The 16,958-nt window shown below is 45.3% G+C and overlaps 1 protein-coding gene across 1 annotated transcript in view; it reads left to right on the forward strand.

Moving 5' to 3' along the window:
* LOC124033682 (genetic suppressor element 1-like) overlaps positions 1–16,958 on the forward strand; it is a 482,977-nt gene that overhangs the window by 439,228 nt on the left and 26,791 nt on the right. The window contains 1 exon segment of the mRNA XM_046345862.1: positions 11,919–12,127. Within this exon segment, the coding sequence (XP_046201818.1) occupies positions 11,919–12,127 (209 nt within the window).

A 16,958-nucleotide genomic window follows, 5' to 3' on the forward strand; every position in this document is an offset into this window, starting at 1 on the left:
CACCACCATACCCAACCATCAAACCCTATTATAGTGGGATGTCTGTTGCTATTGGGTCATATCCAGACCACCACCATACCCAACCATCAAACCCTATTATAGTGTGATGTCTGTTGCTATTGGGTCATATCCAGACCACCACCATACCCAACCATCAAACCCTATTATAGTGGGATGTCTGTTGCTATTGGGTCATATCCAGACCACCACCATACCCAACCATCAAACCCTATTATAGTGTGATGTCTGTTGCTATTGGGTCATATCCAGACCACCACCATACCCAACCATCAAACCCTATTATAGTGTGATGTCTGTTGCTATTGGGTCATATCCAGACCACCACCATACCCAACCATCAAACCCTATTATAGTGGGATGTCTGTTGTAGTGGGATGTCTGTTGCTATTGGGTCATATCCAGACCACCACCATACCCAACCATCAAACCCTATTATAGTGGGATGTCTGTTGCTATTGGGTCATATCCAGACCACCACCATACCCAACCATCAAACCCTATTATAGTGGGATGTCTGTTGCTATTGGGTCATATCCAGACCACCACCATACCCAACCATCAAACCCTATTATAGTGGGATGTCTGTTGCTATTGGGTCATATCCAGACCACCACCATACCCAACCATCAAACCCTATTATAGTGGGATGTCTGTTGCTATTGGGTCATATCCAGACCACCACCATACCCAACCATCAAACCCTATTATAGTGTGATGTCTGTTGCTATTGGGTCATATCCAGACCACCACCATACCCAACCATCAAACCCTATTATAGTGGGATGTCTGTTGCTATTGGGTCATATCCAGACCACCACCATACCCAACCATCAAACCCTATTATAGTGGGATGTCTGTTGCTATTGGGTCATATCCAGACCACCACCATACCCAACCATCAAACCCTATTATAGTGTGATGTCTGTTGCTATTGGGTCATATCCAGACCACCACCATACCCAACCATCAAACCCTATTATAGTGGGATGTCTGTTGCTATTGGGTCATATCCAGACCACCACCATACCCAACCATCAAACCCTATTATAGTGGGATGTCTGTTGCTATTGGGTCATATCCAGACCACCACCATACCCAACCATCAAACCCTATTATAGTGGGATGTCTGTTGCTATTGGGTCATATCCAGACCACCACCATACCCAACCATCAAACCCTATTATAGTGGGATGTCTGTTGCTATTGGGTCATATCCAGACCACCACCATACCCAACCATCAAACCCTATTATAGTGTGATGTCTGTTGCTATTGGGTCATATCCAGACCACCACCATACCCAACCATCAAACCCTATTATAGTGGGATGTCTGTTGCTATTGGGTCATATCCAGACCACCACCATACCCAACCATCAAACCCTATTATAGTGTGATGTCTGTTGCTATTGGGTCATATCCAGACCACCACCATACCCAACCATCAAACCCTATTATAGTGGGATGTCTGTTGCTATTGGGTCATATCCAGACCACCACCATACCCAACCATCAAACCCTATTATAGTGTGATGTCTGTTGCTATTGGGTCATATCCAGACCACCACCATACCCAACCATCAAACCCTATTATAGTGGGATGTCTGTTGCTAGGGTAACTTAGCTAGGTCGCAATGCTTGAATGATAAGGAGTGTTTGATAATCCAGACATATCACACACACGTCCAGACATCCTGACCTATCACACTCTCCTCAGCCTGTCAGGTGGATAGAGAACTGAAACTGGCCTGAGGTTTAAAGCTACTGCTGTACCACACACACTACTGCATACACCGCACACACTATTACATATACCACATACACTACTACATACACCACACACACTACTACATACACCACACACACACCACACACACTACTACATACACCACACACACTACTGCATACGCCGCACACACTACTGCATACGCCGCACACACTACTGCATACGCCGCACACACTACTACATACACCACATACACTACTACATACACCACACACACACCACACACACACTACTACATACACCACATACACTACTACACACACCACACACACTACTACATACACCACACACACTACTACATACACCACACACACACCACACACACTACTACATACACCACACACACACCACACACACTACTACATACACCACACACACTACTGCATACGCCGCACACACTATTGCATACGCCGCACACACTATTACATATACCACATACACTACTACATACACCACACACACCACACACACTATTACATATACTATTACATATACCACATACACTATTACATATACCACATACACTATTACATACACCACATACACTATTACATACACCACATACACTATTACATACACCACATACACTATTACATACACCACACACACTATTACATTTTAATTTTTTTATTTTACCTTTATTTTACTAGGCAAGTCAGTTAAGAACAAATTCTTATTTTCAATGATGGCCTAGGAACAGTGGGTTAACTGCCTGTTCAGGGGCAGAACGACAGATTTGTACCTTGTCAGCTCGGGGATTCGAACTTGCAACCTTTCGGTTACTAGTCCAACACTCTAACCACTAGGCTACCCACCACACACACTAATACATACACCACACACACCACACACACTATTACAAACACCACATACACTATTACATACCCCGCTCACACTACTACATACACTACTACATACACCACACACACTACTACATACACCACACACACTACTACATACACCACACACACTACTACATACACTACTACATACACCACACACACTACTACATACACCACACACACTACTACATACACCACACACAATACTGCATACGCCACACACACTACTACATACACCACACACACGACTACATACACCACACACACTACCACATACACCACACACACTATTACATACACCACACACACTACTACATACGCCACACACATTACTGCATACGCCACACACACTACTACAAATGCCACACACACTATTACAAACACCACATACACTATTACATACCCCGCTCACACTACTACATACACCACACACACTACTACATACACCACACACACTACTACATACACTACTACATACACCACACACACTACTACATACACCACACTGCTGTACCACACACACCACACACACTACTGCATACGCCGCACACACTATTACATATACCACATACACTACTACATACACTACTACATACACCACACACACTACTACATACACCACACACACTACTACATACACTACTACATACACCACACACACTACTACATACACCACACACACTACTGCATATGCCACACACACTACTACATACGCCACACACACTACTAAATACACCACACACACTACTACATACACCACACACACTACTACATACACCACACACACTACTACATACACTACTACATACACCACACACACTACTACATACACCATACACACTACTGCATACGCCACACACACTACTACATACACCACACACACTACTACATACACCACACACACTACTACATACACCACACACACTACTACATACACCACACACACTACTACGTGCACCACACACACTACTACATACACCACACACACTACTACATACCCATGGGTGCACACAAACACTTAAAAACCTACACACACATCCTGTCTGTCTCGCTCTTTCTCTCTCTATCTCTCTCTCTCTATTTATCTATTTATCTCACTCACTTTCTCTCTCTCTATCTCTCTATTTCTCTCTCTCTCAATTCAACTTCAATTTAAGGGGCTTTATTGGGATGGGAAACACATGTTTACATTGCCAAAGCAAGTAAAATAGATAATAAACAAAAGTGAAATAAACAATTTAAAATGAACAGTAAACATTACACTCACAAAAGTTCCAAAGGATTACAGACATTTCAAATGTCAAATCAAATCAAATGTTATTGGTCACATACACATGGTTAGCAGATGTTAATGCGAGTGTAGCGAAATGCTTGTGCTTCTAGTTCTGACAATGCAGTAATAACCAACGAGTAATCTAGCTAACAATTCCAAAACTACTACCTTATACACACAAGTGTAAGGGGATAAAGAATATGTACATAAAGATATATGAATGAGTGATGGTACAGAACGGCATAGGCAAGATACAGTAGATGGTATCGAGTACAGTATATACATATGAGATGAGTATGTAAACAAAGTGGCATAGTTAGTGGCTAGTGATACATGTATTACATAAAGATGCAGTAGATGATATAGAGTACAGTATATACGTATACATATGAGATGAATAATGTAGGGTATGTAAACATTATATTAGGTAGCATTGTTTAAAGTGGCTAGTGATATATTTTACATAATTTCCCATCAATTCAAATTTGAGTGGGTCTAGGGTGTCAGGTAGGGTGGAGGTGATATGGTCCTTGACTAGCCTCTCAAAGCACTTCATGATGACGGAAGTGAGTGCTACGGGGCGGTAGTCGTTTATCTCAGTTGCCCTAGCTTTCTTGGGAACAGGAACAATGGTGGCCCTCTTGAAGAATGTGGGAACAACAGACTGGGATAGGGATTGATTGAATATGTCCGTAAACACACCAGCCAGCTGGTCTGCGCATGCTATGAGGGCGCGGCTGGGGATGCCGTCTGGGCCTGCAGCCTTGCGAGGGTTAACACGTTTAAATGTTTTCCTCACGTCGGCTGCAGTGAAGGAGAGTCCGCATGTTTTGGTTGAGGGCCGTGTCAGTGACACTGTATTGTCCTCAAAGCGGGCAAAAAAGTTATTTAGTCTGCCTGGGAGCAAGACATCCTGGTCCGTGACGGGGCTGGTTTTCTTTTTGTAATCCATGATTGACTGTAGACCCTGCCACATACCTCTTGTGTCTGAGCCGTTGAATTGCGATTCTACTTTGTCTCTATACTGACGCTTAGCTTGTTTGATTGCCTTGCGGTGGGAATAGCTACACTGTTTGTATTTGACATGTTTCCATGTCACCTTGCCCTGATTAAAAGCAGTGGTTCGCCCTTTCAGTTTCATGCGAATGCTGCCATCAATCCACGGTTTCTGGTTTGGGAATGTTTTAATCGTTGCTATGGGAACGACATCTTCAACGCACGTTCTAATGAACTTGCTCACCGGATCAGCGTATTCGTCAATGTTGTTTTTTGACGCAATACAAAACATATCCACGTGATGGAAGCAGTCTTGGAGTGTGGAATCAGATTGGTCGGACCAGTGGTGAACAGACCTCAGCGCGGGAGCTTCTTGTTTTAGTTTCTGTCTGTAGGCAGGGAGCAACAAAATGGAGTCGTGGTCAGCTTTTCCGAAAGGAGAGCGGGGGAGGGCCTTATATGCGTCGCGGAAGTTAGAATAGCAATGATCCAAGGTTTTGCCAGCCCTGGTTGCGCAATCGATATGCTGATACAATTTAGGGAGTCTTGTTTTCAGATTAGCCTTGTTAACTTTTAAGGTTACCCCTTACTTTTTCAAACATTCTGTTAAAAATTTCGCAACATTTCAGCATCCTGCTACTCATGCCAGGAATATAGTATATGCATATGATTAGTATGTGTGGATAGAAAACACTCTGACGTTTCTAAAACTGGTTAAATCACGGCGGTGACTATAACAGAGCGTGTGTTTCATCGAAAAGCGCAAGAAAAACTGATCACCGAAAACTGGGAAAAATATCCATGCGCCACTTGCATGTATTATCTATGGGAAAGCAAATTACATGGGGCTGAGATTGCAAGTCCTACAGCTTCCACACGATGTCGCCAGTCTTGTCAATTGCCTGGGCTTTGTTTCTTGGTCAAACGAGTAAGAGAGCCCATCCCTTCTGGTCTCCGACAGGATGTTTTGGAGGATAAATTTTCGACCATGATTTCAAGACGTGGAGCTATTGAATACATATCGCCCCGTGATCAATTTGATAGATTATTAACGTTTACTAATACCTAAAGTTGGATTACAAAAGTATTTAGAAGTGTTTTTTGAAAGTTTATCGTCGACTTTTTAAATAAATAAAAAATGACGTTGCGTTTTAAAACTGTGTTTTTTCCTGGATCGCACACTTTTCATAGATCAATATTTAGGGTAGATATGGACCGATTTAATCGGAAAAAAAGACCCAATAGTGATGTTTATGGGACATCTAGGAGTGCCAACAAAGAAGCTCGTCAAAGGTAATGAATGTTTTATATTTCATTTCTGCGTTTTGTGTAGCGCCGGCTATGCTAATTATTTTGTTTACGTCCCCTTCAGGTATTTCGGGGTGTTGCATGCTATCAGATAATAGCTTCTCATGCTTTCGCCAAAAGCATTTAAAAAATCTGACTTGTGGGCTGGATTCACGAGTGTAGCTTTAATTCAGTACCCTGCATGTGTGTTTTAATGAACGTTTGAGTTTTAACGAGTGCTATTAGCATTTAGCGTAGCGCATTTGCATTTCCAGATGGCTAGATGGGGCGCCTGCGTGTCTTTTGGGCTTAAGAGGTTTTAAAATCCACAGCTACAATGAATGCAGCCTCAGGATATATGGATTCCAGTTTGCAAAGAGTCAAATAAAGTTCGTTCAGAGCCATCGATGTGTCTGCTTGGGGGAGAATATATACGGCTGTGATTATAATCGAAGAGAATTCCCTTGGTAGATAATGCGGTCGACATTTGATTGTGAGGAATTCTAAATCAGGTGAACAGAAGGACTTGAGTTCCTGTATGTTGTTGTGACCACACCACGTCTCATTAACCATGAAGCATACGCCCCCGCCCCTCTTCTTATGTCTATATACAGTGTTGTAGCGATGTGCAAATAGTTAAAGTACAAAAGGGAAAATAAATAAACATGATTATGGGTTGTATTTACAATAGTGTTTCTTCTTCACTGGTTGCCCATTGCAACAGGTCACAAACACTTTGGTATTTCACCCAATAGATATGAGAGTTTATCAGATTTGGGTTGTTTTCTAATTATTTGTGGGTCTGTGTAGTCTGAGGGAAATATGTGTCTCTAATATGGTCATACATTTGGCAGGAGGTTAGGAAGAGCAGCTCAGTTTCCACCTCATTTTGTGGGTAGTGTGCACATAGCCTGTCTTCTCTTGAGCTTTCTCAATAGCAAGGCTTTGATCACTGAGTCTGTACATAGTCAAATCTTTCCTTATTTTAGGTCAGTCACAGTGGTCAGGTATTCTGCCACTGTGTACTCTCTGTTTAGGACAAATTGCATTCTAGTTTGCTCTGTTTTTTTGTTAATCATTTCCAATGTGTCAAGTAATTGTGTTTTTGTTTTCTCGTGTTTTGGTTGGGTCTAAATGTGCTGCTGTCCTGGGGCTCTGTGGGGGGTGTTTGTGTTTGTGAACAGAGCCAGCTTGCTTAGGGGACTCTTCTCCAGGTACATCTCTCTGTAGGTGATGGCTTTGTTATGGAAGGTTTGGGAATCGCTTCCTTTTAGGTAGTTGTAGAATTTAACGGCTCTTTTATGGATTTTTGATAATTAGCGGGTATCGGCCTAATTCTGCTCTGCATGTATTATTTGGTGTTCTACGTTGTACGAATACGATATTTTTGCAGAATTCTGCAAGCAGAGTCTCAATTTGGTGTTTGGTTGGTCTTGGTTGGTCAGCGGACCCCAGTCCTCACAACCATAAAGGGCAATGGGTTCTATGACTGATTCAAGTATTTTTAGCCAGATCCTAGTTGGTATGTCAAATTTAATGTTCCTTTTGAAGGCCCTTCTTGCCTTGTCTCTCAGATCGTTCACAGCTTTGTGGAAGTTACCTGTGGAGCTGATGTTTAGGTCGTGTGCTGTATGGCAACGGTGTCTAGATACAATTTGTATTTGTGGTCCTGGCAACTGAACCTTTTTTGCAACACCATTATTTTTGTTTTACTGAGATTTACTGTCAGGGCTGAGTTCTGACAGAATCTGTGCAGAACCCTCTCTCTCTCTCTCTCTCTCTCCCTCTCTCTCTCTCTCTCTCTCTCTCTCTCTCTCTCTCTCTCTCTCTCTCTCTCTCTCTCTCTCTCTCTCTCTCTCTCTCTCTATCTCTATCTCTCTGTGGCGTGCCCCATAGACAGGGCTGTGACCCAGTTTGACTGTCTTGGGCAGATGCTTCAGTCAAGCTGTGAGTAGGAGTGAGGGCACACAGAGGAGGAGGAGGAGGAGCCCTCAGGTTACCAGAGAGAGAGAGACAGAGAAACAAAGTGAGAGAGGTTGAGTGGAAGAGAGAAAAAGAGAGAGAGAGAAGGAAGAGAAGAAGGAAGGAAGGGAAAAAGAGGTGTGTGTAATAGTTGGAATGTGACCATATGAGATGAGAGCTGCAGAGAGAGACACATGTGACCAGAACCATTACCGTACTCTGCAGAGTTTCCCCGTAGGGGCTGCAAATGTGCCACAGCTCATTGGGCCAGCTCTTACTCCCTGCTGTGTGTGTGTGTATGTCTGTTCTAGCGGTGTGTCAGGGCCGTGTGACTCTCACAGGGTTGCTCGTCCTGATCACTGTCACTATCTAATGGCCGCCTGGGGCCATCCATCTGGGCCTGTGTGTACGCTAGGCTAGGATATGCTAACCCAGAACGGTGTGTCTGAGGCCACTGCTGCCCCTTTACTGCGCTACACTTTTAAATGCTAGGCTAGGATACGCTAACCCAGAACTGTGTGTCAGAGCCCACTGCTGCCCCTTTACTGCGCTACACTTTTAAATGCTAGGCTAGGATACGCTAACCCAGAACTGTGTGTCAGAGCCCACTGCCTTCCCTCTACCACATTAACACTTGGATATCCTAGGCCAGTATACGCTAACCCAGAATTGTGTGTCAGAGCCCACTGTCTCCTCTCTACTACGCTACGCTTGGATATGCTAGGCTAGTGTATGCTAACCCAGAATTGTGTGTCAGAGCCCACTGTCTCCTCTCTACTACACTACGCTTGGATATGCTAGGCTAGTGTATGCTAACCCAGAATTGTGTGTCAGAGCCCACTGTCTCATCTCTACTACGCTAGGCAAGGATACGCTAACACAGGCTAAAGACTACAGCTAATATTAGCCTCTCTTGCAATGCATACTATATAGCTGCTACTGTGTTATTTTAGCCTTGCATTGCAGCTATGCTACGTTAGCTCAGAGTAGAGGTCTTCACGGGACCAAAAAGTTTGACCCGTTCCGAAATGGACCTAGGGCTTTCCCGCCCAGATCCAATATGCTTAAATACATGTTTTAAATAAAGACCCATTCCGAACAGACCCGAAGACTACTAGACCTGTTCCGTATAGACCTGAGGACTACTAGACCCATTCCGAACAGACCCGAAGACTACTAGACCCATTCCGTATAGATCTGAGGACTACTAGACCCGTTCCATATAGACCTGAAGGCTACTAGACCCGTTCCATATAGACCTGAGGACTAGTAGACCCGTTCCATATAGACCTGAGGACGAGTAGACCCGTTCCATATAGACCTGAGGACTAGTAGACCCGTTCCATATAGACCTGAGGACTAGTAGACCCGTTCCATATAGACCTGAAGGCTACTAGACCCGTTCCGTATAGACCCGAAGACTACTAGACCCGTTCCGTATAGACCCGAAGACTACTAGACCCGTTCCGTATAGACCTGAAGGCTACTAGACCCGTTCCATATAGACCTGAGGACTAGTAGACCCGTTCCATATAGACCTGAGGACTAGTAGACCCGTTCCATATAGACCTGAAGGCTACTAGACCCGTTCCATATAGACCTGAAGACTACTAGACCCGTTCCATATAGACCTGAAGTCTCCTAGACCCGTTCCATATAGACCTGAGGACTAGTAGACCCGTTCCATATAGACCTGAAGGCTACTAGACCCGTTCCATATAGACCTGAGGACTAGTAGACCCGTTCCATATAGACCTGAGGACGAGTAGACCCGTTCCATATAGACCTGAGGACTAGTAGACCCGTTCCATATAGACCTGAGGACTAGTAGACCCGTTCCATATAGACCTGAAGGCTACTAGACCCGTTCCATATAGACCTGAAGACTACTAGACCCGTTCCATATAGACCTGAAGTCTCCTAGACCCGTTCCATATAGACCTGAAGTCTACTAGACCCGTTCCATATAGACCTGAGGACTAGTAGACCCGTTCCATATAGACCTGAAGGCTACTAGACCCGTTCCATATAGACCTGAAGACTACTAGACCCGTTCCATATAGACCTGAAGTCTCCTAGACCCGTTCCATATAGACCTGAAGACTACTAGACCCGTTCCATATAGACCTGAAGACTACTAGACCCGTTCCATATAGACCTGAAGTCTACTAGACCCGTTCCATATAGACCTGAAGGCTACTAGACCCGTTCCATATAGATCTGAAGACAACTAGACCCGTTCCATATAGACCTGAAGTCTCCTAGACCCGTTCCATATAGACCTGAAGTCTCCTAGACCCATTCCATATAGACCTGAGGACTAGTAGACCCGTTCCATATAGACCTGAAGGCTACTAGACCCGTTCCATATAGACCTTAGGACTAGTAGACCCGTTCCATATAGACCTGAAGGCTACTAGACCCGTTCCATATAGACCTGAAGGCTACTAGACCCGTTCCATATAGACCTGGTCAGATCCATTTTTGAAGCTACTTTATCAACCGGAGCTGATAAGGAGGGAGATGAGGGGTAGAGGTGCCGCTCTAGTAGGTGGGGGAGGGGGCTGTACTGAAAGCGAGTGAGCAGGGAGGTTGAGACGAGAGACAGCAACCAATCAAGCTGACTCACGCTATAGTAGACTATGAGCTGCCATAGCTAGGTTGTTTATCATCCAATATGATTACTTAGTACCTGTCTAGACTGCATCACACCAGGAGAAGCTAGTGAAGCTAGCTAATGTTAGCTAGCTAGGCTAATTGAAGCTGCAGTGCATGACCTTCCTCATCCCACAGTTACAACTCCATTCAGAACATTAAGTAGCAGCCTACCTGTTGGCTCCTGGTCGTTGTAGCCTATCCTTCTCCTTTAACTTTTAACTCCAACTTCCATTGATTAGATATTCCCTAACCTTTACACACACTGAGGCTCAATGGCTGTAGCCTATTGCCACTTTAATGACTTATGATTGGCCAACAACAAGCTACACACGCCACACGCCACACGCCACTCTCGTGAAAAGCAAGAGCAGCATAAATGACATATACCAGAGATCTGTTACAATTGTTTCAGTTCAAATGAAATCAAATGTGTTTATAAAGACCTTTTTACATCAGTAGATGTGGCTCGGGAAAACTCTCTAGAAAGGCAGGTATCTATGAAGAAACCTGGAGAGGAACCAGGGGTGGCCAGTCCTCTTCTGGCTGTGGCAGGAGGAGATTCTAAGAGTACATGGCCATTAAGGCCAGATCATTCTTCAAGATGTTCAAACGTTCATAGTTGACCAGCAGGGTCAAATAATAATCACAGTGGTTGTAGAGGGTGCAACAGGTCAGCACTCCAGGAATAAATGTCAGTTTGCGGTATGGAGGGAGAGGGGGAAAGAGATCCTACCCAGACCTGTGACATTTCGAATTCTGAATTCGGACCCACTCGGATTCCGGATCGGGTCTCAGTTATTCGGGTACAGGTGGATCCGTGAAGACCTCTAGCTCAGAGACTACGCAACTTTTCAGTAGATTCTCTAGCTGAGAACAGCTACTGTGTGGTTCAGGTGTCTAGTAACATGTCATGTAACAAGGCTGTATAGTAATAATGACTGTGTGGTTCAGCTCTGTCTAGTAACATGTCATGTAACAAGGCTGTATAGTAATAATGACTGTGGTTCAGCTCTGTCTAGTAACATGTCATGTAACAAGGCTGTATAGTAATAATGCTACTGTAATAAAGTCATGTCCTCTCTTCTCTCTCCATAGCTGGCTCGTCCATCAGTAGTGAGTCGTCTCCGGTCTCGTCCCCAGCCACTAACCACAGTTCTCCGGTGAGCACACCCAAGAGAGGCCCCCTGGGCCCAGGGCCTGTCCTGGTGCCACCTGGGGGCCACAGTGTGCCAAGCACCCCGCCCGTCGTCACCATTGCCCCCACCAAGACCAGCAACGGCCTCTGGAGGAGCGAGGCACGCCAGGTAAGACTAGACACAAACAGAGACAGACAATCACACACAGAGACAGACAATCACACACAGAGACAGACAATCACACACAGAGACAGACAATCACACACAGAGACAGACAATCACACACAGAGACAGACAATCACACACAGAGACAGACAATCACACACAGAGACAGACAATCACACACAGAGACAGACAATCACACACAGAGACAGGCAATCACACACAGAGACAGACAATCACACACAGAGACAGACAATCACACATAGAGACAGACAATCACACACAGAGACAGACAATCACACACAGAGACAGACAAACACACTGTATGTACCTGCTGTCTCCCCTCCTCTCTCTGTCGTCTTTCTCTTTTCACATCTTGTTGCCTGTTGCGTCTTTTGTGTTTTCAACCACTCTATATTTTCATCCTTCCATTTCAGCCCAGTCAAAGCAATGTTTCAACCTCTGTCCCTGGAGAGAGATCTAGTACAAAGAGGCTGCCTACACACACACACACACACACACACACACACACACACACACACACACACACACACACACACACACACACACACACACACACACACACACACACACACACACACACACACACACACACACACACACACACACACACACACACAAGCTCTCGAGGGATTAGCGGACTTCTAGGCTGGCCTGTAACCCATGGCGTGGCAGAATATATGTGACATATGTACATGTGACATAGCTGGCAGCTCTGCGAATGCCTCCTCCCCCCTCCTCTCACCCCCCGGCCCCCTTCACCCTCCTCCCCCTCTTCTCACCCTCCTCTCTCTGTGTGTTAAACAATGCCAGCTGCCACCAGGCCACCGAGGTGACAATCTTAACGGCAGCCAACATCTGTGCCCCCTCGAGCCCCCCCGCCGGTCCTATTTTATAAACACTGACTCCAGACCTATCCTCAGCCCTAGCTTTATAACCACAGCTCCAGCCTCATTCTAACCCCCAGTCCCAGCCCAGTCCAAGCCTTGTTCTAACCCCCAGTCCAAGCCTTGTTCTAACCCCCAGTCCCATTCCAGTCCAAGCCTTGTTCTAACCACCAGTCCCATGCCAGTCCAAGCCTTGTTCTAACCACCAGTCCCAGCCCAGTCCAAGCCTTGTTCTAACCCCCAGTCCCATGCCAGTTTAAGCCTTGTTCTAACCCCCAGTCCCATCCCAGTCCAAGCCTTGTTCTAAACCCCAGTCCTAGCCCAATCCCAAGCCTTGCCTCCCACCCCTCCAACCCCTCAGGGCCTCAGCAGTCAAGTGTGTCCCCTGCCCATCTGCCCCCCTTCCCCTCGTGCTGACTGACCCAGTGTGTGTGTATGAGTGTGTGTAGCTGCTAGCTTTGATAAGGAGTGGATTATGGATTATGGCTTCCCTCTAAACCCTCTTACCGCAGCTCTGGGTCTAATAGTGGAGGGCAGAGGAACAGCACAGCACTCCTCAACACTCCCTATGCAACACTCCTCAACACTCCCTATGCAACACTCCTCAACACTCCTAAAACACTCCCTATGCAACACTCCTCAACACTCCCTATACAACACTCCTCATCAATCCTAAAACACTCCCTATGCAACACTCCTCAACACTCCCTATGCAACACTCCTCAACATTCCTCAACACTCCCTATGCAACACTCCTCAACACTCCTCAACACTCCCTATGCAACACTCCTCAATGCTCCCTATGCAACACTCCTCAACACTCCTGAAACACTCCCTATGCAACACTCCTCAACACTCCTAAAACACTCCCTATGCAACACTCCTCAACACTCCCTATACAACACTCCTCATCAATCCTCAACACTCCCTATGTGACACTCCTCAACACTCCCTATGCAGCACTCCTCAACACTCCCTCTTCAACACTCCTCAACACTTCTCAACACTTCTCAACACACCTCAACAGTCCCTATGCAACACTTCTCAACACTCCTTATGCAACACTCCTCAACACTCCTAAAACACTCCCTATGCAACACTCCTCAACACTCCTAAAACACTCCCTATGCAACATTCCTCAACACTCCCTATACAACACTCCTCAACACTCCTAAAACACTCCCTATGCAACACTCCTCAACACTCCCTATGCAACACTCCTCAACACTCCCTATGCAACACTCCTGCACAGACCTTCTGCTCCCACACACACTGACACACACACTCATATACATTTTTTCCTTCACAGAGTCACATTCACCCTGTTAATCTTTGGGGTGAAGTGGCTCCAGCTAGCTCTTGAGATGCACTCTGTTCCAGTGTATGTGTGTGTTTGCAGGGTCATTCTGGGAGAGAGAAGGTTGTGTTGGGGGGTTTCCGGTGCCTCTGACAGCTTGAGGCCACCCAGCTGAAGGAGGGGGGCGAGCGGAAGTCTAGTGGGTGAGAGGTGGGCGGGGTAAGAGGGGTGAGACAGAGGGGGGGCTAGCATCAGACTGTCTCCCCTGTTTACTCTATACCGCTCAAGCGAACACATGAAGCCCTGCCGTCACACAGACCCACAATGGCAGGGTCAAGCACACACTCTCGTTCTCTCACTCTCTCACTCACTCACACTTTCTCTCTCTCAAAAAACGTCCCTCAGTATTGCAGACAAAGGAAGCTCTGTCGGCCCTCTGTTTTTATCCCTAATCACCAGCGAGGGAGGGGGGGGGGTTAGGGAGACTCACTCAAGCCAACATTTTAGTAAGATTTGAACATCCCTAACACCCACAGCTCTGCCCCTGACCCCGCCTCTCCTCTTCCCCTTCTCCCCGTATTCTCTGTTAGTGCTGTCTATTCAATTAGTTCCTAGCCCGGGCTGTGCTGTGCTGTGAACTGACCTCAGGCCCCCAGCTTGCATAAGTCTGCAGAAATGAGGGCCAAGGTTAGAGACACACAGAGAGAGTCAGGGCTAGAACCACTCAGACACTAGCAGAGCCTGGGTTAGAGGTCTGGGTTAGAGATTTGGGTTAGAGGCCTGGGTTAGAGGCCTGGGTTAGAGGCCTGGGTTAGTGGCCTGGGTTAGAGGTCTGGGTTAGAGGCAGGGTTACTGGGACTTGGGGCCTGGAGACCATGCTGGGTTAAAACTAGAGGTCGACTGATTAATCAGAATGGCCGATTAATTAATTAATTAATTAGGGAAATCGGTATTTTTGGACACCGTTTTGGCAGATTTAAAAAATATTACATTTTTATTTTACACCTTTATTGAACTAGGCAAGTCAGTTAAGAACACATTCTTATTTTCAATGACGGCCTAGGAACGGTGGGTGCCTTGTTCAGGGGCAGAACGACATATTTTTACCTTGTCAGCTCGGGGATTTGTTTTTGCAACCTTCCGGTTACTAGTCCAACGCTCTAACCACCTGCCTTACATTGCACTCCATGAGGAGCCTGCGTGGCAGGCTGACTACCTGTTACGCGACGGCAGCAAGAAGCCAAGGTAAGGTGCTAGCTAGCATTAAACTTATAAAAAACAATCAAACTTCACATAATCACTAGTTAACTACACATGGTTGATGACACTACTAGTTAATCTAGCGTGTCCTGCGTTGCATATAATCGATGTGGTGCCTGTTAATTTCTCATTGAATCACAGCCTACTTCGACAAACGGGTGATGATTGAGCACTGTCGTTGCACCAATGTACCTAACCATAAACATCAATGCCTTTCTTTAAAATCAATACACAAGTATATATTTTTAAACCTGCATATTTAGTTCATATTGCCTGCTAACATGAATTTCTCATAATTGGGGAAATTGGGTTACTTCTCTTGCGTTCTGTGAAGGCCGGTCATTGAAAATAAGAATGTGTTCTTAACTGACTTGCCTAGTTAAATAACATTGTCACGTTCTGACCTTAGTTCTTTTGTTATGTCTTTGTTTTAGTATGGTCAGGGTGTGAGTTGGGTGGGTTGTCTATGTTAGTTTTTCTATGATTTGCTATTTCTGTGTTTGGCCTGGTATGGTTCTCAATCAGAGGCAGCTGTCAATCGTTGTCCCTGATTGAGAACCATATTTAGGGAGCCGGTTTTCTATTGCGTTTTGTGGGTGATTATTTTCTGTTTTCTGTTGTGTGTCTGCACCAGCCACGACTGTTTCCGGTCGTTTCTCTTTGTTATTTTGTTATTCATCCTAATAAATATGGACAAATACCACGCTGCACTTTGGTTCTCCTCTTCTCCTTCATACGACGACCGTGACAAAAGTTGTAAAAAATAATAATAATAATCTGCCAAATCGGTGTCCAAAAATACCGATTTCCGATTGTTATGAAAACTTGAAACTGCCATTCCGATTAATCGGTCGATCTCTAGTGTGTATGTGCATCAGTGTGTGTCACGATCATTGGTTGAATTAATGGACCAAGACGCAGCATGTTAGAGTTCCACATGTTTTATTTGATGAAACTCACAGAAAACAAAAGCGCGAAACGAAACGTCAAGCCAATGTAGTTCTCACAGGCAACTAGACATAGACAAGATCCCACAACAACCCAGTGGGAAAAGGCTGCCTAAATATGATACCCAATCAGAGATAACGATAGACAGCTGTCTCTGATTGGGAACCATACCAGACCAACATAGATATAAAATAACCTAGATAACCCACCCTAGTCACACCCCGACCTAACCAAAATAGAGAATAAAAAGGATCTATAAGGTCAGGGCGTGACAGTGTGTGATGATCTGTGTGAGTGTGTGTGATGTTTCCTTTTTGTGCTGCTGTGTTTTTGTGTGTGTGTGTGTGTGTGTGTGTGTGTGTGTGTGTGTGTGTGTGTGTGTGTGTGTGTGTGTGTGTGTGTGTGTGTGTGTGTGTGTGTGTGT

Source organism: Oncorhynchus gorbuscha, linkage group LG04 (genome assembly GCF_021184085.1).
Source record: "Oncorhynchus gorbuscha isolate QuinsamMale2020 ecotype Even-year linkage group LG04, OgorEven_v1.0, whole genome shotgun sequence".
Lineage (NCBI taxonomy): Eukaryota > Metazoa > Chordata > Actinopteri > Salmoniformes > Salmonidae > Oncorhynchus > Oncorhynchus gorbuscha.